The following is a 25,103-nucleotide window of genomic DNA, read 5'->3' as shown; positions in this document are numbered from 1 at the left end:
CTAAATGCATGATTATGATGTCCATGAAGCCCTCAACCTAAATTGTGAAGTTCATGACCCCTTGGTCAGGGGTTCAGGCTCTAGGGTGGGGCCAATATGGCCATATAGTAAAAATGTATTAAATCTTAGAAAATCTTCTTATCTACCCCCATATATATTTGTTAAAAACTAAATGCATGATTATGATGTCCATGAAGCCCTCTACCAAAATTGTGAAATTCATGACCCCTGGGTCAGGGGTTCAGGCTCTAGGGTGAGGCCAATATGGCCAAATAGTAAAAATGTATTAAATCTTAGAAAATCTTCCTCTCTACTCCCATATATATTTGTTAAAAATTAAATGCATTGTTATGATGTCCATGAGGTCCTCTACCAAAATTGTGAAATTCATGACCCCTGGGTCAGGGGTTCAGGCTCTAGGGTGGGGCCAATATGGCCATATAGTAAAAAAAATTTAAATCTTAAAAAATCTTCTTCTCTACTCCCACACATGTGAGCAAAAAACTGAATACATGGTTATGATGTCCATGAGGGCCTCTACTAAAATTGTGAAATTCATGACCCCTTTGTTAGGTGTTCAGGCTCTAGGGTTGGGCCAATATGGTCATATAGTAAAAATGTTTTAAATCTTAAAAAATCTTCTCTACTCCTACACATGTGGGCAAAAAAATGAATACATGGTTATGATATCCACAATCTCCTTGACCTAAATTGTGAAATTCATGGCCCCTGAGTCGGGGGTTCAAAACATGAAAGGGGGGGTGGGGGGGGGTGCAATATGGCAATATAGTGTTAATGCATATAATGTTTAAACATTTTCTTCTCTATTCTCACACATCTGTATAAAAAAACTGACTAATAATTATGTTTACCAGGAAGTCCTCTACTGAAATTTTAATTTTCATGTCCCCTCAAGGATGGGTTTTGACTCTAGGGCAGGGCCAAAATGGATGTATAGATGTTAATGCATATAACGTTAAAAAATTATTTTCTTTACTCCCACACATCTGAAAGGAAAACTGAATTCATGATTTTGTTGACCAGATCTTTTAGTTTTTCACCAAAATAATAGGTTTCACAGTTCTTTTTGAAACGTGGTCGTCATTACAAATTTATAATTTTTCTATGAAAAATGAAACCTAATTAATTAGATGCATATGTGAGACTCCATGACAAGTTTGTGTATGGGATATATGCTACTCAAGTGACCGTTAAGGCCAATTGGCCTCTTGTTTTACTAAACCAGCCAGAAATGTCAAATGAAATGGCTGTTCGAGATCTAACATATTTCTTTTTTCTGGATTTTCTGGATTTAAATAATCTATTACTTCAGTGCAAGTTTTATTATTTTTGCCTTTTCGAACTGATGTTCCTTTTTGCTTTTGCCCTCTATTCCGAGGCATTCCAGTTAGAGAGATAGCAGTAAGATTTCCTTTCAACTTTGAAAACTTTGCTTTATATTTTTGAATATAATCCGAAAATATATCACAGTAGATTGATGTAGCTATTGTATGTTCACAAAGCTTATAACTATTGTAGCGATGACATTTAGTTTCACATGTAAACAAGGATGCACATTTAGACCTATACACTTTGAATGGATCAGATTTTTGGACTCTGTTGATAACAAAAAATGAAGAACTGTCATCATATCCGGGCATTTGAACAATTCCATTTGCGGTCTGTGAAATATTTTTGGCATCATGGAAAATACTTTGAAGAATTTCAGATGGTATGCTATTAATATCCGTCGAAGTGGTAGATGGAAAAGAGTCTAAAATATCCAAATGGGTACTATTGATGTTGGGTCCTGCCATTGCTTCTTCCATTGTTGACATTAGAGGTTCCTTTAGCATTCTAAAAAATAGTTTAAAATTCAGTTTCACTGATAAAAATTTTTTTATTTGTGATTTTACCTAAAAATGTATCTACAACTGATAAAATAAATATTATATTATAATAATAAATATTATAACTTACTTCCCAAAAACTGCCTCTCTCTGGCTGACTGATTTCCGCCAATACAGATCTTCGGAGAGTGTCAGGTGTTTGTACTCATCTTTAAGCCTATATTCACCCTTTCCTATTAAAGCTAATTTAACCTCCGTTTCTTGCCTCTTTACAATTTTTTCAAGGGAAATAACGAAATCTTTTTCACTCATCTTTAATTTTCCTTGTGTGTCTTTTCTTAGATCTCCTTTAATTGTTGAATTCATGCATTCATTGGCATTTTGGTTGTATGGTTTTGGGGGATAACCAAGTCCAGCTAAACTTCGTAAATCTGCATTCATACAATTTTTATCAAGTCAGCTTTATACTCCATAAAATATTTTAAAAATGTTGGGCCTTTAGGGTGACGTGATGTCCACTCCTCTTTTAAACTTTCAAGTTTGTGATCGAACTCTTCTGGGTTCATGGAATCAACTAAACCCTTTATCTTTAAATCCCCGGCTATTTCACCAAATATTTCATTTATATACGCATTGTGTAACAGGTTTATCCGTTGATGTAAAGAAGAAATCAACACTCCTGTTAGGGTTCGATTAACGGGCTTTCATTACACAAGTTATATAAATAGATTGATTTGACCCTGTAAAAACAATATAACAAGTATGAATATACGGCATAAAACACATGAACTTCAAGTAATTACGTATTGATGTACAATCAATGTATTGAAGTAATTTAACTTTATAAAGGGAGATAACTCATATAAGTAAACTACAATTTACAAAGTATCTCCTTTATATCAATTTACATGCATTTACATTTCAGTTATAAAACCATTGCTATATAATTATGTAATGCATATAATACATTAATCTGATATTCCAAGCATATGAACACACACATACCATTCTATGGGAATAGGCCCCATGTACAAGTTGAACCAAGTTCAATGCGACTCAATGGTTGCAAGGTATATGTGCATTCTGTAATTAATTATACAACTATTACACTATCATAAAAGTAGTTTTAATTAAAACACATCTAAGGAGACTTCAGTAATAACTATTTTAACTTTAACTTATTATTTCAAAAGTCTCTCTCTCACTATTCATTCAATCAGAGAAAGTGCAAAAGAATTATAAATATGATTAAATACTGATTTGACATTTAGTAGAAATATTATAAATGATATTAATATTAGTAATATTAGATTAACTTACCAAGAAGAGATGTAATTTGTCAAAAACGTCTGTACACCTTTATTACAGTCCGCTCTCTTCAAACTCTTGACAAAGATTAAACTAAAACCCAAAGAACTTTTGGAGGGAAATCGACCAACCAATAGACAAACAAGAAACAAACTAAAACACCAATGAGATTAAAAGACACAACTTAACTTTGACCAAAAGATAATTACTGCCCTAAAGGCAACTCTGGACCTTTCTACAAATTAAGTTGTCATGAATGAATGCACACTAATGTATTTTAAGATCAATAAAATAATTATAGAATCCAATACATACATGTATGCATTCAAAAAATCATGAAAATGAAATGGTGCATATGTAATATACATGTACTTGTAATTAAATCATAAAATATGAGACTGCTACAATTGGCCTCTTTTTTGGGAACACCAAGTTCTTTTAACTTTCTTTCAATATTATCCTGCATGTGAATATCGCACAATATGTGTTTCGCTGATGTAAAGCAAACTTCAAATGCATCCGATAAGTTTTTATCCCCATCAGTGCCAAAGACTTTCAAAGATTTCATTTCCGGACATATTTGTAAGATAGAAGATGAAAGTTTGAAATAACTATCAAAGTTTTTTCTTTGATGAATTAAAATAGGTCCGATCATGACTGGCTCAGTGCCTTGTTTGGTAGTTAACATTATATTTCGATATGTTGTGAATGTAACGTAAAAAGCACCAATATTGAATGTTGTATCTACTCCCATAATAGAAAAGTTTTTCGCATTTGTACAGTATTTCTGCATCTCTTTGACTTGTCGTTCAGAGGCCATAAAAACAGTAAATTCAGGCGCACAGCGCACTTCGCGGACAAATTTTTCTTTAAGATTTTCTTGTGATTTTGCCATATCCATAAGTTCTTCTATTGAATCACGATTTTTTTGGTCACTTTTTTTTAGATAAAGAACTTGAGTCAAAAAGTACTAAAAATGGCCCAGTTTTAAAACTTTTAAATATGTATCTTATCAATATCTTGAGACTTTATATTTTCTAGAAATACCTTTCTTTTTTAAATAACTTCAAAAATGAGCGTGTTACATGAGTTTGAACTACACATATCCATTTCTTATTGTCACCTGAAAGTAACGTCATTTATAGGAAAAACGCAACGTCTTGAAAGTTTTCCTCCAAAATAAAGATATAAACTTGATCAATAAACATAGGATTTTTTTTTGTTCATAGAGTTTTGTTTTGGGGGTTTTGTTTATAATGAACAATGTTAAAAAAATATTTTGATAAAACATCCGGTTCGAGTTACCCATGGTGCGATGCTATTTGGCACCGTTCAATTAAATGGTGTCACCACGGATTATGTGGATGACAGAAGTCGTGAGAAGACTAAAAGGTAAGTGTTTAAAATTCATTCAAATTATTTAATACATGTTTTAGCATTTATGTCAGCTAATTCATGTATTTTAGTTATTAATATAGCCGTAGAAATTAAAGATCTGATGCACCACTCGTAACCTACTTTCACTTTTGTCTTCTGTCAACATTACGCAATAAAAACAAACAACTCAAATCAATCAATTGTCATTTATATAATAAATAATCAAATTATTTGAAGAATATTTATAATCTAGGATTGTTGTAAAGTTGTAAACAGACACACACACATTCTCTCTCTCTCTCTCTCTCTCTCTCTCTCTCTCTCTCTCTCTCTCTCTCTCTCTCTCTGCATTTTCCTTATAATCTTCACATTCAGTCCATGAAATTACGAATCAAACAAACGAAACAACCATCAACAACAACAAATCTAAGATATGAACTCTCTTAACTAAAACTGAAATTAATCTTATTATGAATTATACATGTACATCTGCCCAAACAAAATGCAGTGTGTATACAGACTGTATATATGTGTATGTCAGATTTTTTCCCAAAATGATAAGATTTCTTCAGCTATCTATCTATCTATCTATCTATCTATCTATCTATCTATCTATCTATCTATCTATCTATCTATCTATCTATCACTCATTTCACTCAGTGGTAGCATATTGCTAAAATTAGTAAAGCATTTAAACTGCAATCAAGTTTATCTTAATTAAAATGTAATTCATTAACATTTACAACAATTAAAATTATTATTTTTATAAACACCGTTAAAACAATTCAGTGTTTAAACTCCTTTAAACCATACATTAATATTCTTATTGTAAAAAAATTGCAATGCTATGAAATTCACTCTATAAAGTAGCAAATTAAAATATAAAATTCTTGTTAGAAATAAAAATGAGAGAGCAACATAACATTTTTTATCTAGTCACATCATCATAAAAAAATGATTGCAAAAAAAATCAAAATATACAATATATTCATAAATAATGAAACATCTAACACTAACAGTCTAGTTTAGGTCATTGGGAACAACATTGGAACACAAGGACATACATGTATGAATGCTGACATACAAAAGTACATGTAATTGTTAATATGATTAAATGCTTGGTCAATGGTCATGCAAATAGAAGAAAATTCTTGTGATAAAATCATACTTTGTCTCTACAGAATACAAAATACCAATATATTAATGTTATGAATGTTTTCCATACATATTAATTAATCATTTTTGTAGAAAACTGAACTAGAATTTTTATATACCTAAAAATAAGACTGCATAAGAAAAGGAAATTATTCCTCTACAGGACTTTCATCACCTGAACTGTCGCTTTCTTCAGACTCGTCCACTGCTGTGGCATCCTCCAAGAACTCTCCCCAGTCACGCACTCCAATTTTGCCTGGGTTACACCTGTGCCGCGCATACCCAAGGTACCATACAATGGATGCTGTGTGAGCGCACATGCCAACAACCCGTGCACCAGCTCTACACTTGCAATACCATGCAACAATGTCACCATCCTTGTACCTAATCCAGAGTTGGTAGGTCTTTGAAGAAATGTGCCTGCTCTGAAGACGTATCCTCAATAGTCCCTCCTCCTCCTTGTGCATGTGGATGGTACATCCCCCTTCTATGTGCTCTTGAGCATAGCTGGTGGATAGACGGAGCTGGTAACTTCCACACGTCAGTTCACGCAGCCTCTCCTCATCCAACTGTGGGAAGTCAACCACCTCGCTCACTTCTCTCCAACATACAGTCCGGCGGTCTAGATGCTGTTCCTCCACTTGCTCCTTCAGCTGGTTGACCTGTTTGGACAGAAATAGCATCTTAGCTCCAAGAGCCTGGTCCTCTTCAACACTCCCACTGGCAAGGGGTTTTAAATACCTGCAAAAATTGCATTTTATTTAAACATTAACCCATAATAAAAGTATAATTAAAATATTATAAATGTATTAGAACTGTTTCAAGTCTTCAATGAAAAAAAATAGGTTAAAAGTAAATTTTTAATTACCTGTTGCAAATGCTGCATACAATTCTGACGTAATCCCCTATAAAGGGGATCTGGCTGGATGGCAAAATGTAACTGAGGTATTTCCATTGTTTTATTCTTGCATTTGCGCTCTCAACAACCCATCTTATCTGTAAAGTAAATTGAGGTATGCAGAGATAAAATAAAAATGTAATTAACATTTACATGATCAATGTAATGGCACATGTTTATTATAAAGGATAAAAATCTATAATTATAATTTTTATACCTTAACATTTATACATATTAATACCTTTATACATCTATTTATCAATTTTTAAATTTATTCTTAATTGATGTTTTTTGTTTGGAATTGTTATTTTACTGACTTTTTGAGTGTGAATACACTGTAAAGTGTTTCAAGTTTGTTTTTGCCAATTTCTATGATCTTTTTAAAATTTATACATGTATTTTAGTTTGGAATTTTGATAATACTGGTATTTAAAATATCTATTTTGCAGATAATTAACTTTTTAATTACATTTTTATATATTTTACAATTGTTTTTTTTACCTTTGTTACTAAACGACTTGTATTGGCTGCATCTGTAGACAACTGTTTCTCCCCTTTTTCCATAAATGAGGGCATTTTGACTTGAATTCCAAGTTCCTCCAAGTACGTCAGAGAATCTCTGAACCCTCTATCCACAATGAAGACGTCATCCTCTTCAACCCAATTGCGGATATCTTCAAGGTTGCTTCTCATTATGTGGGTCAAGATGCTTGCATCATTGTCTTTGGCAAAATAGGGCCCCAGAACTGAAAGAAAGTACCCTGAAGTGGAAACAATGACCATGGGTTTGACAAGTTGTCGCCCTTTATGAAAGCTGAAGGATTGTCTTTGAAATTTAAAATTGCTGCTTTTGTTGATATAGATATATGTGCCATCCAAGACGAGTATAACTTGTGGCTGTGTGTTGTCTCCAAAGAGGGTCTGTGCAAGTGGACGAGTGTGTTGATGTATGATCTCTTCTCTGGTGATGTGCTGGAACCCAAGGTTTTCTTTTACAAAGTTTCCATCAATGAGAGCAGAGCGAATGACCTTAATGCTTCTTCGTATCCCAGACTTTGAAATGTTGAATAGAGTAGAAAGAACCCTGTTGGAATCTCCTCCTCTCAGCTTCATGAGAAAAATGGCCAGACTTGTCCTGACAGTTCTTGATGGTGTACTTTTCACTCTGCTGTCCACATATTTCAGGAGATCATCATAAGCAGCTTTCGGAATTCCTAGAAGATCAACATAGTCGCTGTCAATGAGGTGACTTGAATTGTCGAAGCTCAGTCTGGTCTTCTCAGTTTTCAGTACTTCTGTTCTTAGAAATCTTATGAGCTGAGATATGTAGGATCTGTTCACTGTAGTGGTTTCTGCTGAAGGGCTGATTTTCTCTATGTTTCTCTGTAGATGATTGGGACAACAACGGGCTCCAGCTGGTATGACAATTTCATGGGAAATGAAAATCCTGTGTCGAACGTCAACGGGCACCACTACTAGCTTTGGACCAGGTCTCTTGCATAGGCAACATGAAGAATGACCTCTGGTGGTACAGGGAAATGGAAGGGTAACCGAAGGCGGACTGAATGGAGCCTGTTGTGAGGGGTGAAGAACCTTTTCCTCAGGTTGCTGCAGTGATGTGCTGCTCTTTTTCTTGTCATCCTTCCTTCGCAGAATAGAGTCAAACATGTGGCGACATCTGTTGCATAAAGAGTCTGTTTCACATGGTGTCCTACCAGTAGGTTTGTACAGAAGAGACTTGTACTTCTTGTGGATAGGGTATCTGTCTTTCTGGCGAGTTCTCCTTTGGCAGTTAAAACAATCGTATGATTTAGGTCCACAGCTGTGCTGTAATCAAACAAGAGTTATGCCCCTTTTTTATCTTTGTTGTACAAGTTATCTAATGTTTTTGTATTTTGGAACTCTTCAATGTTTTCGTTGATCAAACGTTTTACCTAGTCGAAATACACGAGGTGCTCCACCTTCGTTCTCTTGATTTTGCTATCCTAGCCTGCTCAAAATGTAAGACTGATTATATAAACTCATAGTTATGAATATCTCTGTTTCTTAGATTGCTTTTTATGTGTAAATCAACTCTTTTTAATCGAACACGGTTTAATACTTTAATCGATACTTTGGCGGCCATATTTAAATGTGCTATTTATGTATATTTAGTATCAACAATTTGTTTTAAAAGTTTCTGGTATATTAATAGATCTTGAATTTATTAAGCTTTCTGAATATGTAATTTCTCTCTATTAACTCTTAAAGATAGCTTACTAGAATATAAATGCATGTGACTGTGTGTGTATTGTATGACATGGTATTGTAATGGTGTCTTTATTTGTGTTCTATTTTTTGTTACAGCCTTTTACCATATGTTGGCACACACTTTATCAATAAAACTTAGAAGATTGTAACATTGCCTTCCATGGTTAACTTAGCTGTTCTTCTAACAGCACAGTAAAAGGATTTACCAGGTTTATGGATCCATTGAAACTCACATTACCCCATAAAGTACACAGTGTGATACAGTCAGCTTGAAAATGTCAACAGATAAACAAGAAGATAAGTCAGCAGACAAAGAAGAAACAGATGTTAAACGTGAAATTAAGTTTACAGAGAAAGGTTTAGAGAACTTTGAAACATTGTGTAAGGAAAATGGAAAACTTATAGACAGAGCCTGGAATTCTGTTGAAGATTCTATTCTTAGTATACAAGATAGTGAGAAAGATGTGAAATCTTTACGAAAACTCGACAATGACATTCGTGTTGTGTTTGAGGAATATACAGAAAGAGTCAATGTGTATGGAGAATGTTTACGCAGAGTTAATAATGAACTTGCAAGAAAAGAAGAAGAGAAACTGAAAGCATATTATTCAAGAGCGTCACAACTTGTAGAAAACGCTTTAGAAGAAATAAAGAATTTAAGAATGGACCTGGTGGAAAATGCATCACATATTTCTACTACTTCAAGTTCAGAAAGAAGAAGAAGAGGAGAGCAGAAATTAGAATACCTGAAGAAGGAAGCAGAACTTCAGAAAGAAAAGCTGAAATTAGAACAGGAAGAAATTACCCACATAGCGGAAGCAGCAAGAAAGAAACAAGAAGTAGAGATAAATCTGAATCTACTCAAACAAGAAAGTGCTGTGATGATGGATGAAGAGGACGAAGAGGATGATGTGTCGTTATCTGTTACAACAGACAATAGAAAAGACCGAACTAGAAGATACGTTGAAAACTTGAACTCACATGATAATGACATTGAACGTGAAGATGCAGACCTTCGTACTTCGATTCCTGCCGAAACTGTTCCAATTCCCACACCTTATCGCCCATCTTATATCCAGCGACAACATTTTGCAGACAATAGTGCAGCTCATTTTCCTGTTGATCCTCCGTCAAATACAGTTGAAATACAGAACCCTCAAACCCAGATGTCATCTGCGGACTCACATTTGTCAGAGTTGACATTATTCCTCATGCGAAAACAGCTTGTTCCAGAAAGATTCTCTAATTTCGACGATAAAGTTGAATCGTACAATTCTTGGAAATCTTCATTTCAAAGCATTGTGGCTGAAATAAAAGTGTCAAAATTTGAAGAGCTTGAATTGCTCGTAAACCGTCTCTCAGGAAGGTCGAAGGAAGTGGCCACCAGCATCCGTAATGCAAACCCTGGTGATGCCGACCGTGCTGTCAAACTGATATGGGAACGATTAGACGAGATGTATGGTAGACCTGAACTGATTGAGTCTTCGCTGCGTTCACAATTAGAGAACTTTCGACAAATAGGTTCGAGTGAAAATAGTAGACTATACGACCTACTGAACATTTTAATCAAGATTGAATCATTGAAAACAAACCCCCAGTTTGCCACAAGCTTAGCCTACTATGATTCATCTTCAGGAGTGAACCCCATTATCAGCAAGTTACCTTACAGCCTCCAAGAAAAGTGGATCACTAGAGCATCTGCCCACAAAAGAACAAATCAAGTCCCATTTCCACCCTTTTCCTTTTTTGTTACTTTTCTCAAGGAAATGTGTGCTATAAGAAATGACCCTGCATTTGTGTATAGCAGACCAGCAGTTCCTGCTAATAAGAACAGACCCGTACGTACTCCTATGGTGCAAAGTCGTAAATCAGAGGTGACTGACCCTGGACGAGTTGATCCGAACCGGTGTCCTTATCACAAGGCTGATCACAGCATACATGACTGTTATGGTTTTCGTGCAAAGCCACTTACTGAGAGAAAAAACTTTTTACAAAGCAGAAACATTTGCACAAGATGTTGTTTGTCAACCCAACACTTACCTAAGGACTGTCAAGTGAGAATTCAGTGCAAAATCTGCGGGTATTCCAGCCACGCCACAGCACTACATGTGGATAAAGTTTCATCTTGGAGCCCAAGCATTCATGGCGGGGAGGGAATTCGCAACTCCTTTACACAACCACACTCCTCTGGACCTGGCCAAGCAAACTTACCTTCAACGTCCAAGGTTTCGACAAATAGTACTGTGACATCAAAGTGTACCACTTTCTGCGGGGACAGATTCCAAGGAAAATCTTGCAGCAAAACTTTTCTTGTGGATGTGTTTCATGAAAACAACCCGAACAATGTGCACCGTATTTATGTGATCGTGGACGATCAGTGCAATCAGACACTTGCTTCACCCGAACTGTTAGATATCCTGAATATCTCTAGTGTACCTACCAAATTCACCCTAACTACATGTTCAGGAAAGACAGCTATGTATGGCAGAAATGTTCTCGGACTCAAAGTGCGATCTATTGACAAGAACGTTACTTTAGACCTTCCATCTACTCTCGAATGCGAGGACATACCTAACGATTTATCTGAAATCCCAACACCGGAGATTGCAGAATCCTATCATCATCTTAGTGTTATCACATCTAAGATTCCTGAGTTTGATCCAGACTCAAAAGTTCACTTACTGATTGGCAGAGATCTACTGGAAGCCCATCATGTTGAAGAGCAAATCCTTGGACCCCGAGGAGCACCCTTCGCACAGAAACTCGTTCTTGGTTGGGCCATTATTGGCGAAGTCTGTCTTGGGAGGATTCATCAGAGAACGTCCCTTAACGTGAAGAAAGTCTCAGTTTTGAATGACGGTAGAGTGACATGCAATGAACTTTGTCCGAATCTTTTGCATATCAAAGAACAGATTTCAACTTCTAACAGTTTAGTTTGTGCTCGTGACTTTCGGGGTGATAATGTATTCACAAAGACGCCTGACGATGACCAAGTTGGTTTATCAGTTGAGGATCGTTTGTTCCTAAAGCTTATGGACAAAACTTTCAAGAAGGACGAGGAAGGTTATTGGACAGCCCCTCTGCCCTTTAGACAACTTCCTGAATACTTACCCAACAACAAACCACAAGCATTTCACCGAGCCCAAATACTGCATACAAACTTGCAAAGAGATTCTGTTAAGAGAGAACAGTTCGTGACATTCATGCGTAAAGTACTGGACAGTGGAGCAGCAGAAGTGGCTCCTTCGTCTTCAAATGCAGTTTGTTGGTATCTACCGTTATTTGGAGTTTGCCACCCGAGAAAGCCAGAACAAATTAGAGGTGTTTTTGATTCATCTGCTGTTCATGAAGGTATCTCACTCAACAGCCTTCTTATGTCTGGTCCAGACATGGTTAACAGCCTATTAGGAATCCTACTTCGCTTCAGGAAGGATGAAGTGGCAATTACTGCGGACATTGAACAAATGTTCTACCGTTTTCGGGTGGATGACGACCATCGGGACTTCCTACGTTTTTATTGGTACAGAGAGAATGATCCTGACGACATCCTTGTTGAATACAGAATGCGTGCACACGTATTTGGCAATAGTCCATCGCCTGCCATAGCAACTTACGGAATCCGCAAGACAGTAGAGAATGCTGATGAAGATGTGAAGGACTTTGTGAATCGTAACTTTTATGTTGACGACGGACTCATTTCCTTGCCTGATGAAGCCAGCGCTATCGACCTCATGAAACGCACCCAGTCTGTCATGAAGTCAGAAGGTAGATTAAGACTACACAAAATTACCTCTAATAAACTGGCAGTGATGGAAGCATTTGATCCAAGTGACCATGGTGAACAACTCAAGGAGTTTGACGACGACGATTTGGTCCATAGAAGCCTTGGTCTCTGTTGGAACCTGAAAGATGACACATTTAGATTTACAGTGCCAGTGAAGGAAAAGCCATTCACTCGACGTGGTCTATTGTCAACGGTGAATAGTTTATTTGACCCCATAGGATTTATAACACCCATTACTATAAGTGGAAAGATCCTCCTTCGAGAAGCAACACCCCCTGGTGTAGACTGGGATGAACCCTTACCCTCCAGTTACCTTCAGAAGTGGACAGAGTGGCAGTCTTCACTTCAGAGCTTAATAGATGTCGCCATACCACGGATGTTATCGCACGTGTCTGTGAGCCTAGCCAAGACTGCTGAAGTTCATATATTTTGCGACGCATCTGAAAAAGCTATTGGAGCATCAGCATATATTAAAGTGGAAGATGACCAAGGCCGCAACAGCGTTAGGTTCTTGATGGGCAAGGGCAAGCTAGCCCCACCTAGAGGTCACACTATTCCACGCTTAGAGCTCTGTGGAGCTGTTCTGGCAACAGAACTTGCAGAAATAATATCCATACAGCTAGACATCCCATTGGACTCTATGCATTATTACACAGACAGCAAAGTTGTGCTGGGATATATCAGCAATCGTACTCGTCGTTTTTATACGTATGTGAGTAATAGAGTGGACCGCATTCTGAAAATCTCCACTGCTGATCAATGGAAGTATGTTCCTACAGACAAGAATCCTGCCGATTCCTGCACCAGATGTATCACTTCAGTCATTGATATCATGCAGCTTCCTTGGATAATTGGCCCACAGTGGTTAAGCAATACAAGTACATCAGAATGCACTGGTACCTCGGAGTATTTTCCACTCATTGAACCTGATTATGATGCGGAAGTTAGGCCACTGATGACAAAGATCACCACCAACCATCTTTCCCCGGTGCCTGCTTGTCTCGGAACAAAGCGCTTTGAGCGTTTTTCTAGCTGGAAGTCTCTGGTTTCCGCAATCGCATCTCTTCAACGCATAGTTCGGAATCGACGCGATGGATATCATGACACCAAGCCCATTAGCCAGTGTGATGCCCTCAGAAAAGCTGAGATTCTCATTCTGAAGGAAACTCAGCAAGAACACTTTACTACAGACATTAAATGCCTGGCCAATGGTAAACCTCTGGCAAAGAACAGCAGTATTGCGACACTTTCACCCTATCTTGATGAGAATGGGCTACTTCGTGTTGGAGGCAGGATCAATCGAGCAGCCGGACAAATACCTGCAAGAGAAGTCAACCCTATCATCCTACCTAAAGCTAGCCACGTTTCCACCTTACTTATTCGTCACTTTCATGAACAAACCAAGCATCAAGGAAGACTTATTACGGAAGGAGCTCTGCGCACAGGAGGATATTGGCTCATTGGCGCCAAACGATTGATTTCTTCTCTCATACACAAGTGCGTGACTTGTCGTAAACTAAGACGCAGTTTAGAAACTCAGAAAATGGCTGATGTTCCTACAGACAGGATAACCCCAGGACCCCCCTTTACATCAGTCGGCATTGATGCCTTTGGACCCTGGCAGGTGGCTACACGCAAAACTCGAGGAGGTGCCGCTAACAGCAAAAGATGGGGAATCATTTTTACATGCCTATTTTGTAGGGCAGTGCATATAGAAATTGTAGAGGAGATGTCAAGTTCTTCATTTATAAACGCCTTCCGTCGTTTCTTGGCAATCCGTGGCCCTGTGAAGTTTATACACTCTGATAGAGGCTCCAATTTTATCGGAGCAGCCGAAGAAATGAAGATGAATACAGTAAAGGTAGAGGAAGGACCCGTTCAAGAATTCTTGCGCAACTCTGGAATTACTTGGATATTCAATGTTCCTCATGCTTCACATATGGGAGGCATCTGGGAAAGAATGATAGGGATGACCAGAAAGATTTTAGACTCTATGCTACTTGAATCCAGATCCAAACCCCTCACACATGAAACTCTTGCTACCTTTTTATGTGAAGTCTGCGCCATTATTAATTCGCGCCCAATTGTTCCAATATCGACAGACCCAGAGATGCCCATGATTCTTAGTCCGTCCATGCTTCTGACAGGAAAAGTGGATTTCTTACCTGTTGTGTCCGATTCCTTGAATCTTCCAGACATCTATCGAGCGCAATGGAAGCATGTGCAGGTGCTCGCTGATATCTTTTGGCGTCATTGGAGGAGGGAATACCTGAGCATTCTACAAACCCGCCGTAAATGGAAGCATGAACATCGCAACCTGAATCCTGATGATGTTGTACTTATTCGAGATTCTTCGGAGCATCGGAACAATTGGCCAGTAGGCGTTGTCTCGAGAGTTTTTAAGAGTGAAGATGACTTAGTCCGGAAAGTTGAGGTTAGAACCATCCGTGACGGGAAACCTACCTTCTATACCAGACCAGTGCAAGAACTTGTCGTGTTGTTAGAGTAATAGTCTAGTCGAACCTTGTCATCGATTGTTTATTGTATTATTTTTCTTTACTAAATGTAATAGTGGTATCAGTAAGATACCAGACGGGGAGTGTGCTGTAATCAAACAAGAGTTATGCCCCTTTTTTATCTTTGTTGTACAAGTTATCTAATGTTTTTGTATTTTGGAACTCTTCAATGTTTTCGTTGATCAAACGTTTTACCTAGTCGAAATACACGAGGTGCTCCACCTTCGTTCTCTTGATTTTGCTATCCTAGCCTGCTCAAAATGTAAGACTGATTATATAAACTCATAGTTATGAATATCTCTGTTTCTTAGATTGCTTTTTATGTGTAAATCAACTCTTTTTAATCGAACACGGTTTAATACTTTAATCGATACTTTGGCGGCCATATTTAAATGTGCTATTTATGTATATTTAGTATCAACAATTTGTTTTAAAAGTTTCTGGTATATTAATAGATCTTGAATTTATTAAGCTTTCTGAATATGTAATTTCTCTCTATTAACTCTTAAAGATAGCTTACTAGAATATAAATGCATGTGACTGTGTGTGTATTGTATGACATGGTATTGTAATGGTGTCTTTATTTGTGTTCTATTTTTTGTTACAGCCTTTTACCATATGTTGGCACACACTTTATCAATAAAACTTAGAAGATTGTAACATTGCCTTCCATGGTTAACTTAGCTGTTCTTCTAACAGCACAACAGCTTTTTGAACGAGGCATCTAAAATTTTAAGTAAAACACAAAATTAGACCTTACTTTTAATGCTATGTTTTATTTGAAATTTCATTAATCATTTTTCATGTATATGTATTTTAATTTCTTAAACATGTTAATTTTCATGGTTTTCATTTTCCATGTTTTTTCCAGTGTGTTAACTTTTTGTTTTCTAAATCTGATTTTAAAATGTTTGCTTGTCTAGAGTTACATGTTTTGTATTTGAGTTGTTTCCCTTGTTGGATTATAATTTTTTTGTAATATTATTTCTCTTAAAATCATAAAATATTGAATATTGTTGTGGTTTTGTTTTTTTAGACAAGATATTATTTCTTTGTATATACACTGCATGAGTAAGTGTAGTAAATGATTTTTTAAGGACTTCTTAAAAAAAAAAAAATCAACTAAATCTTTAGAAGTTGTGACGCGGTTCAATACGACCTTCGCCTCACATGTGTAGATCTAGTTTATCTGGAACATAGCGTATGTGTGAAACATGGACGAAATACTTTCAACCAAGGCTTAAATGTAAAATGAAGGAGATTTATTTCGACAAAACCATTTTATACTATCTGTACGGATAATTATTGTGTGTGGCTGTAAAGTTTTGGATAACGACTCGAGGAATTTCGGAAAGCACTGGTAAGGGTTAACCTACGTTATATTTACTGTTTAATTTATAAATCGGGAAAATTTACGATTACTGTTTCATGCGTAATGAAACACATTTTTTGTTGATCTAAAAGACGTCTTTTGTAAAAAAAAATTGTTAGAGAAAAAACAACGCATAGGGGCCTATGTGAAATGCGTTCAGACGACAAAATGGGCATCGCCGACATGAATGTTGATTTCTGCAATAAAAAATCCACAAAACCGTCATGGAAGGAAACAATGCGTGAAAATTTAATGTGTCTGTGTTTATATAAGTTAAAAGAAGAAAATAGTAAATGTCTCCAATTTGTTTTTGTTTTTTCTCGATTGACACGATTGTAACGGCGCTACTTGATCTAACCAGTGCTACTTGATCAGTTCGATGTGCGAGCACCGATACGATTTCTCTGCTTATTGATACTGTTGTGACCTTTAACCTGCCAATTAATTATTAAATGATTTTTTTTTTTTAATTTGGTATGTTTATAAGGCAAATGTATTACAAATGCAAACATAATTTTGAAAATGGGGATTTCCAGATCTGTCTTTATCTGCAGTTATCAATGAAATACATCGTGTCAGAATATGTTGCAGAAAGAATGTAAAAGTTTAGTCTAACATGAATTTTTTTTATCATATCAGTTCAAATAGATAGAAAATAATTTTTCTTACCTTGAATAATGAGAAATTTTCATAGCACAACTCTCAAATCGATAAGTATGACACAAGCGGATGTCAACACTGTCATCTTGGAAAGTTGCAAACGCCAGCTGACCAGACGATAATTACGTTTTATTTTTTTTCACATGGGGCGCATTCCTCGCGGAAAAAAAATTTGGTACAGAATTGTTTATTTCATATTGATGTTTTTTATTGTATTTTTATTTTTTTCCGCGAGGAATGCGCCCCATGTTAAAATAAGAAAAATGTTTGTAAATATGAAGAAAATTCCGGAAAGCTCACAACCAAGATAGGTTTCAACAGTTGTTAAAACCATATCAACATCCGGTGTGACAAAAATGACACACAGGTCAACAGGTCACATGGAGTAGATGGAATTAACACAATAAAACTTTTATATATTGTACACTGTATTTTCATGAATTTAATAGGCCATATATAGCACTTTACTGACTCAAGTTCTTTTTTATTTGTTGCCTATCTCTGGGTATAAAAGCACCCCCTATCGCTTTTTCAATGCCCCCTTGCTCTTCCACTATTTCATGAAACACTGCCTTTGGTTTCTTTTTTTGAAGGTTTATCAAACCTTTAATGTTGGTCTTCGTTGTTTCAGTAGTTCTCTTATAACTTACAACGTACAAATACTTTATCAAAAACAGTTCCATCAGCTTGTTCAAGATGAATTACAACTCTGTGTAGATCTGGTGATGTACCATTCACAAACTTGTGTCGAATTGATTTTAAATTATCACAAGATATTAAATCATCTTTCAATTTACTTGTAATGTCCTGTTTAATGTCCTGAACATTTATGGTATTTTTATGCTTTCCAGTCTGTGTCCATGATCCCATTCCATCACATAAAACATTTTTCCAGTGTCCAATGAATTTAATACTGTACACAAATGACACATTTTCATTAATGTGTAATGGAATATTTTTGGCAATAACATCTTCACCTTCAGTGGTTAGTAAAGCTGTTGTAGCCTCCTTCGTATCTATGCTTTTTGATGATATTTTATAAATTGGCATCAAAGGATCATCTTGGTAATACCTGTTTTTCGGTTCATCTGATGATGCAAATACTTCCAATGAAGTAGATGATGATGACAAGGGTGAGGATGGAAGTGATTGTGATGATTGGGGGAATGTCAACTCTTCTGGAGAGGAAGGTCTGCTGTTGTCTGACTTTTGAGATTCAATACTTGGCAGTGAGTCAGATTCAGTGTCTTGATCTAAGGATACAGCAATTGTCTTCTGAAGGGAACACTCTGTGTTGTCATACAACTGTCGCCTAGCTTTTTTAAGTACCAGAGGAGATACTAGTGAATCTGCTGCATCCTTTTTAAAAGGTGACTTTTCTGGGGATGATAAGATTTCAATGATTTCATCAATATCATCATTGACTGTCTTCTGCATTTTTCTCTTCAGTAGTGTCCTCTTCTTTCTCTTAAGGACTGGCAGCTTCTTCTCTGGGGATATACACGTGCTCCCTAATGCCGAGTACGTAAACCCAGTCCACTTGGGCTTGATCACACTCTCTCCCGGGTTGAAATTTTCACATTCACCCTCCATCTCAATGACGTCACAAATGATTGCTTCATTGGAATCATTTGTGCTTTCACTCTGACCTTAATTATAAATTGTTTATATAAGATATGGTGTTTAACATGGTGGTTCTTCTTTAATATCCAAAATTAATGATATTTTATTAAAAATAATTTTCTCAAATAAAATTTATTTCTTTGAATGGTATATATATCTTACCTTGCACTGCTTCTGCATAAGATTTCTTCAAAAAGAACTTTTTAGACATAGTGCTTTTTTAAAAATTAAAACGATGTGGGATACAAATGCAACCAACAGGAATGTTTTTTGTAAAGTAATTCAAAAGTCAAATTTGCTCATTATATACAATGTTAAAAAAAAATGGAGTTTCTGTGTAATTGTTGAAATAAATAATGACAGTCAATGGATAATGTTCTTTTAGATCTATTAATTTATTAACATTTGTTACAGGGGGAAAAAAAATCTCTCAACATAGGGGTGAGTTAACTTCCTGTTCCCAGTTTCACTGGACTCAGAATAATTGTTACACAAACATAGAGTAATTTATGTATCCTGATAAAGTTCATTTGAAGCTGCTAAAATCATTAAATGTTAGGACCTACCCAGCCCCATTTTTTAAATTTATAAAAAACAACCCAAATGTTTTAGCTATTAGGTGCATGATGAAATTGGAATGACAGATCAAACGGACTCCTAATTAAGATTGACACACCAAGCTCCACCCCCTCCACTCTGGACCCTCCAAAGTGGCGGGTCCATCGTCAGCATTTTACCCCAAGTCCATCTCCGGACCCCACCAGTGTAAAACTGGTTTGTATCAATGTATGTGGTCTGACTTCAAAGCTCCAATCTCCTGACTTCATTGACTTTATTAATAAATATGACATAGTTTGTCTAACGGAAACGAAAACGGACAAATGTGATATTATAGAAATTCCAAACTTTGATATTTTTTGTAAACATAGGTCAAATTTATCATTTCGAAAATCCGGTGGTATTATTGTATGTATAAGGAAATCTCTTTCTGGGTTTTGTAGCATCGTTAATAATGATTGTGATCATGTACTATGGATTAGATTAGAAGGTAGAGCGTTTGGTATCAGTAAACATATTTTGCTGGGAACCGTTTATATACCTCCTATTAATTCTAGGTTTTCAACTGTTGATATTTTTGATGATATAGAGAATGGAATTTTTTGTTTATCCGAAGAAAATGAATGTGTTTGTCTTATTGGTGACTTTAACAGTAGAACATCAACATAAAGAGACTATAATGAATCTGATGAAACATCACAAATATTTAATAACACAAAGAGTGACATTAATTTTAATTGGGTGTCTGATGAATTGGATGTCAGTCTTTAGAAAAATATGGTTTGTCTATTGAAAGAAAATTTAAAGATAATATTGTTAATTCCTATGGGAAAAGACTTGTTGAAGTTTGTAAACACTGAAATATGATTATTCTTAATGGTAGATCTAGTAGTGATCAAGAGGGTGAGTTTAAATTCAAGAAAACAAGTGTTGTTGATTACTGTATTTCCAATACTGAATTTTTAAAACATGTTCAAGATTTCAGAATATTACCATTTTCTCCATTTTTATCGGATGTACATAATCCTATCGAGGTACTATTAGCACTTGGTAACCAATATAACACTGAATCAATATATCAACAAGCACAAACGAAAGAATTAGCAAAAAAATGGAATTCTGAAATGAAAGATACATACCATAATCATGTAGAAAATAAATCAGAAAATATCTTAATGTTAACAAATGAACTATCAAATATTAGGCATGAAAATATATCACTAAAGGTTATTGATAATGCTGTTGAAAAGATTTGTGATATTTTGGTTGGAAGCGCTTTAGAGGTTTTTGGTAAGAAACCAATTTATACCAATGTTAAAAATACTTTTAAGAAACCATGGTTTACTAAGGACTGTAAAATTGCTCGATGTAACTTTAGAAGAGCAAAGAGGTTGTATAAAAAATTTGGAGGAGATATTTTTAAAGAAGACTTGTATGAAAAAGAAAGGTTATATAAGAAAAAACTAAAATGTGCAAATCTGAGGCACAGAGTTGAAATGAAAAAACAATTGTGTAACTTAAGATCAAAAAATCCTAAAGAGTATTGGAAAATTTTGAACTCTGATGTTGACAAACAAAGGTGTAGTGCAGATTTACATGATCTTTTTACATTTTATAAAGAATGTTGTAACAGCAGTTGTTTATATCATGATGAATCAAAGAACAGTGTATTTTCCCTGGAAGAACTTGATATGTTAGCCAATATTGATCTTAATACTGAAATTAACCTACCTATAACACATGATGAAATTTTGAAAAGTATTACCATACTGAAGAATAACAAGGCATGTGGAGATGATAGAATATTTAATGAATATATTAAAAGTACACATGACTGTATGTTGAACTTATATGTTGTATTATTTAACAAAATATTTGATTCTGGCGTGATACCTACACAGTGGATTTGTGGTAATATTATTCCAGTGTATAAAAATAAGGGAGATAACAAGGATCCACAGAACTATAGACCTATTACACTATTGAGCTGTATGGGAAAATTATTTACTGCTATAATTAATGAAAGACTTAATAATTATGCAGATAGAGTTCAACTTATTTTAGAAAATCAGGCTGGTTTTCGTAAAGGTTACAGCACTGTTGACCATATTTTTTCATTATATTCTCTTATAGAACTATTTAAAATACACAAAATGAAATTGTATTGTGCTTTCATAGATTTTGAAAAAGCATTTGATTCTGTCTGGCACATTGGCCTATGGAACAAGGTTTTATTGAATAATATTGATGGAAAATGTTTTAAAATTATCACAAATATGTATAAAGTCAAAAGTACTGGTCAATGGAAGATGTTCTGACTTTTTTGAATGTACTGTTGGAGTAAGACAAGGGGAAAATTTGTCACCTTTTTTATTTTCACTGTATTTAAACGACCTTGAAGAATATCTCCAGGTAAATAATGTTAAAGGTTTAACATGTCTCTCCAACAAGATTAGAAAAGATCTTAATCTTTATTTAAGTCTTTTTGTTCTACTGTATGCTGATGATACCATCTTATTGTCTGAAAACCCTGAAGAATTCCAATACCTTTTGAATACTTTTTCTGAATACTATAAAAACTGGCATCTTAATGTCAATAGTAAAAAAACCAAAGTGGTCATATTTGGTAGAGGTAAAAACAGTAACCAATTTACTTTTGAAGGCTCACATTTGGAAATAGTTAACAATTTTAAGTATTTAGGTGTTACATTTTGTAAAAGCAATTCATTCAATTTAAATCTTAATGATCTATATGAAAAGGCTATTAAAGCCATGTATAGTTGTATTGGAAAATGTAGAAAGCATAATTTAGCAATCGACTGTAAATTAGACATGTTTGATAAAATTGTCCAGCCAATATTTTTATACGGCTGTGAAGTATGGGGTTTCCAAAGAACAAAGCTTATTGAGAAACTTCATCTTAAGTTCTGTAAACATATATTAAATCTGAGTTCATCAACACCAAACTATATGGTGTATGGTGAACTTGGAAGGTATCCACTTATTATTAATATTAAAGTTAGAATGATTTCATTTTGGGGTAAATTAATTAATTCCCAGAATTCTAAGTTATCTTCAAAACTTTTCATGTACTCAAAAACTATAAGAATCCATGGTGTGTATTTGTAAAGAACATTTTAGATAATTGTGGATTGTCCTATTTATGGCAAGAAAATTCTATAAATATTCCTTGGTTAAAAACGAAAGTTCGCAGCATACTATTAGATCAGTTCAAACAAACATGGTATAGTGATGTTCAAAATTCACCAAAAAGTATAAATTATAGATTGTTTAAAAAATCATTAGCTTTTGAGGAATATTTTTTGAATTTGCCAACAAAACTATGGAAGAAATACTGTATTTTTAGAACTGGTAACTCAAAACTACCTATTGAGACAGGAAGATGGTTCAATATTCCAAGAGAGAATAGAACTTGCAAATTGTGTACTTGTAATGAAATTGGAGATGAATTCCATTATTTGTTTAATTGTTCTGACCGTTGTATAACTGATGCTAAAAACATGTATTTACCAAAATATTATATATCATACCCAAATGTTTTAAAATTTGAAGCATTGTTTAATGTATCAAACAAAAAACAACTTAATATCAAGATTTGTAACGCGGGGGTGTTAAGGAAGCATATGGAATCTGAGTAATGAAGACAATTTTTGCCAGAAATTAGTTTGTATTACGTAGATTTACACATTGATGACGTCATGACTAAAAGTTGAATGTCGTGTGAATTTGATCGGAAAGCATTGTAAACATATTCAAAATATAACTAATCTAAGAACTCTAATAAAGTATTGTGGTGTGATTTATTGAGAATTGAACATAAGAATACTGGGGGAGATGTTAGTTTTATCAATCATTCGCTAAAAGGTATGTAAATTTGCTTTTATTTCTCGGCCAGGCTTTCCTCTGTTGTTGTTTACGATATAAAAATCCGACTAGAACAACACTACCCCGCGTATACTGAACTTGAAATTTTATACGTATCGTTAGTTTGATCAATGCTTAAATTGAAAAGTGCTGCTAGAATCCCATGTTGTGTGTTGTTTGAATGCAATTTGCCGTTTTCCGTGCAAACTTTATAAAAGTTGGGAAGGTTTTACGAGAACCGGATGAATAACTGTTTAATAAGGAAAAACATAGGATTCTAGCAGCGGTTTTGATTAAACTGACATGTTTTGCCTTCACTTGGTATGTTTATTTTATTTTGGAAACCGCGGGGTAGTGTTGTTCTATCTCATTTTATGTTAAGGATTATACGTGAGCTATTTATAGTTGTCACGTGATAATGCACCGATGTGGCAGTGATGTACTACCCGATTTTATTGCACTGACATCTATTTTAAAGGATAACACTAAGTTTTTGATCTTATTCAAAATAATTATTTAATTTCACGATTTTGAATACAACAGTCAAAATAAGACGGCATATTGCCCATATGCTTCCTTAACACCCCCGCGAAATTTATAAATACAATTATTGAGAGAGTTAGCTCTCTTGGTTAATGTACATTGTACTAACCCTTCTTCACAATGTAATTTTTGTATATATCTTCTCTACACTGTAAACACAGTTTATTGATAATAAAGTTCATTGTCATTGTCATTGTAACTAACGAAGTTACTAACGCTAACGCGTGGTATTCAGTTTGTCTGCTTGGTGTGTTATACATGTAGAACCGACGGCATTCAAAATTAAGAGGCCAATGGGCCTGAGTACCATAGCCCATACACAAACTTGTCGAGGAGTCTCATATATGCATTTATTTAACTGTCATTCTGGAGTGTACAAAGGACAAGGTCGTAGAAGCCCTTACATATCCCCCAATTGAAGCAATAAAAAAGTCCTTGTTCAAAATATAATTTCTGGCTTGTATTCTCGTGTGAGATAGTGAAATTCCAGCGAGGGGACAAGATTCTTGGTCTAGGACGAGATTGCCGAGTCTTAGACCGTGAATTTTGGCCTGGGGGGGGGGGGGGGGGATTTCACTACCCCACACGAGTAATAATGAATGATTCTATCAGTAACACGCATAGGGATGTTATAGTTAAAATAATTAGTTTAATTATGACGTCACAAACGCTGAATGATGTAAACTTTAACACCACAAGCTAAAATCAAACGTCATGCTGGTGGCTGTTACAGTGGCTATTCCATTAATATGAACTTACCCATATGATGAAAAAGGATTTTTAAGGTATAAATCACATTTGCAGACAAGGCAAGAAGTTAGAGACTGTATCCTTAAAAAATAATGATTTAATGCTTAAATATATGTATTTATACAATTTTCAGTAATTTTACGATTAAATATTAGAAAAGTCATAAAAGACCTGAATTGGACTATACATAAAAAAAAATCGATTTATAGTTTATCTAAAAAATAAAAGACGCTGGAAAATGTTAATTTATACACTACAGCCAACGCGGATCCCGTATTTTCCCGCGACACCGTGATGGTGTTTTAATCCTTTCCGCGATACACCGTCGCGGTGATCGCGGGGCCACGGTTTTACCGCGATGGTGTAAGACACCGTAACACGCGTGTTATCTGTATCAGGGATTAAACCAAGAAGGAGAAAACAAGCGCTGTTTTAATTATTGTTAGAATTTAGATATAAATATCATTAGAAGAAAATTTCATTATTTTCTTTGAATTGTTTTTAACAAAAACTTCTAGAAAACTATTGCTACATGTATTTTGTTAATGTTGTTCGAGAGTCCCAAACATAGCAA

The 25,103-nt window shown here is 35.2% G+C and overlaps 3 protein-coding genes across 3 annotated transcripts; 1 reads left to right on the top strand and 2 right to left on the bottom strand.

Annotated features, from left to right (window-relative positions):
* Positions 1-1,211: 1,211 nt before the first annotated feature.
* Positions 1,212-2,464, bottom strand: LOC128191281 (uncharacterized). Its single transcript, XM_052863365.1, has 2 exons — positions 1,981-2,464; positions 1,212-1,857 (listed from the first exon to the last, which is right to left on the bottom strand). Exons 1-2 carry the CDS (start codon positions 2,289-2,291, stop codon positions 1,212-1,214), a joined length of 957 nt encoding a protein of 318 aa, XP_052719325.1. The 5' UTR covers positions 2,292-2,464.
* Positions 2,465-4,726: 2,262 nt separating this feature from the next.
* LOC128192182 (uncharacterized) lies at positions 4,727-8,406 on the bottom strand. The gene is made up of 3 exons (XM_052864673.1): positions 7,090-8,406; positions 6,559-6,686; positions 4,727-6,431 (listed from the first exon to the last, which is right to left on the bottom strand). Exons 1-3 carry the CDS (start codon positions 8,254-8,256, stop codon positions 5,840-5,842), a joined length of 1,887 nt encoding a protein of 628 aa, XP_052720633.1. The 5' UTR covers positions 8,257-8,406; the 3' UTR covers positions 4,727-5,839.
* A 1,466-nt stretch (positions 8,407-9,872) lies between these two features.
* Positions 9,873-15,841, top strand: LOC128192181 (uncharacterized). The gene has a single exon (XM_052864672.1). It carries the CDS (start codon positions 10,005-10,007, stop codon positions 15,129-15,131), a length of 5,127 nt encoding a protein of 1,708 aa, XP_052720632.1. The 5' UTR covers positions 9,873-10,004; the 3' UTR covers positions 15,132-15,841.
* The last annotated feature ends 9,262 nt before the right edge of the window (positions 15,842-25,103 follow it).

The sequence above is a fragment of the Crassostrea angulata genome, chromosome 7, assembly GCF_025612915.1.
Source record: "Crassostrea angulata isolate pt1a10 chromosome 7, ASM2561291v2, whole genome shotgun sequence".
Taxonomy (NCBI): Eukaryota; Metazoa; Mollusca; class Bivalvia; order Ostreida; family Ostreidae; genus Magallana; species Magallana angulata.
Note: the sequence above shows the minus strand (reverse complement) of the source record. Positions and strands in the feature narration are given on the sequence as shown.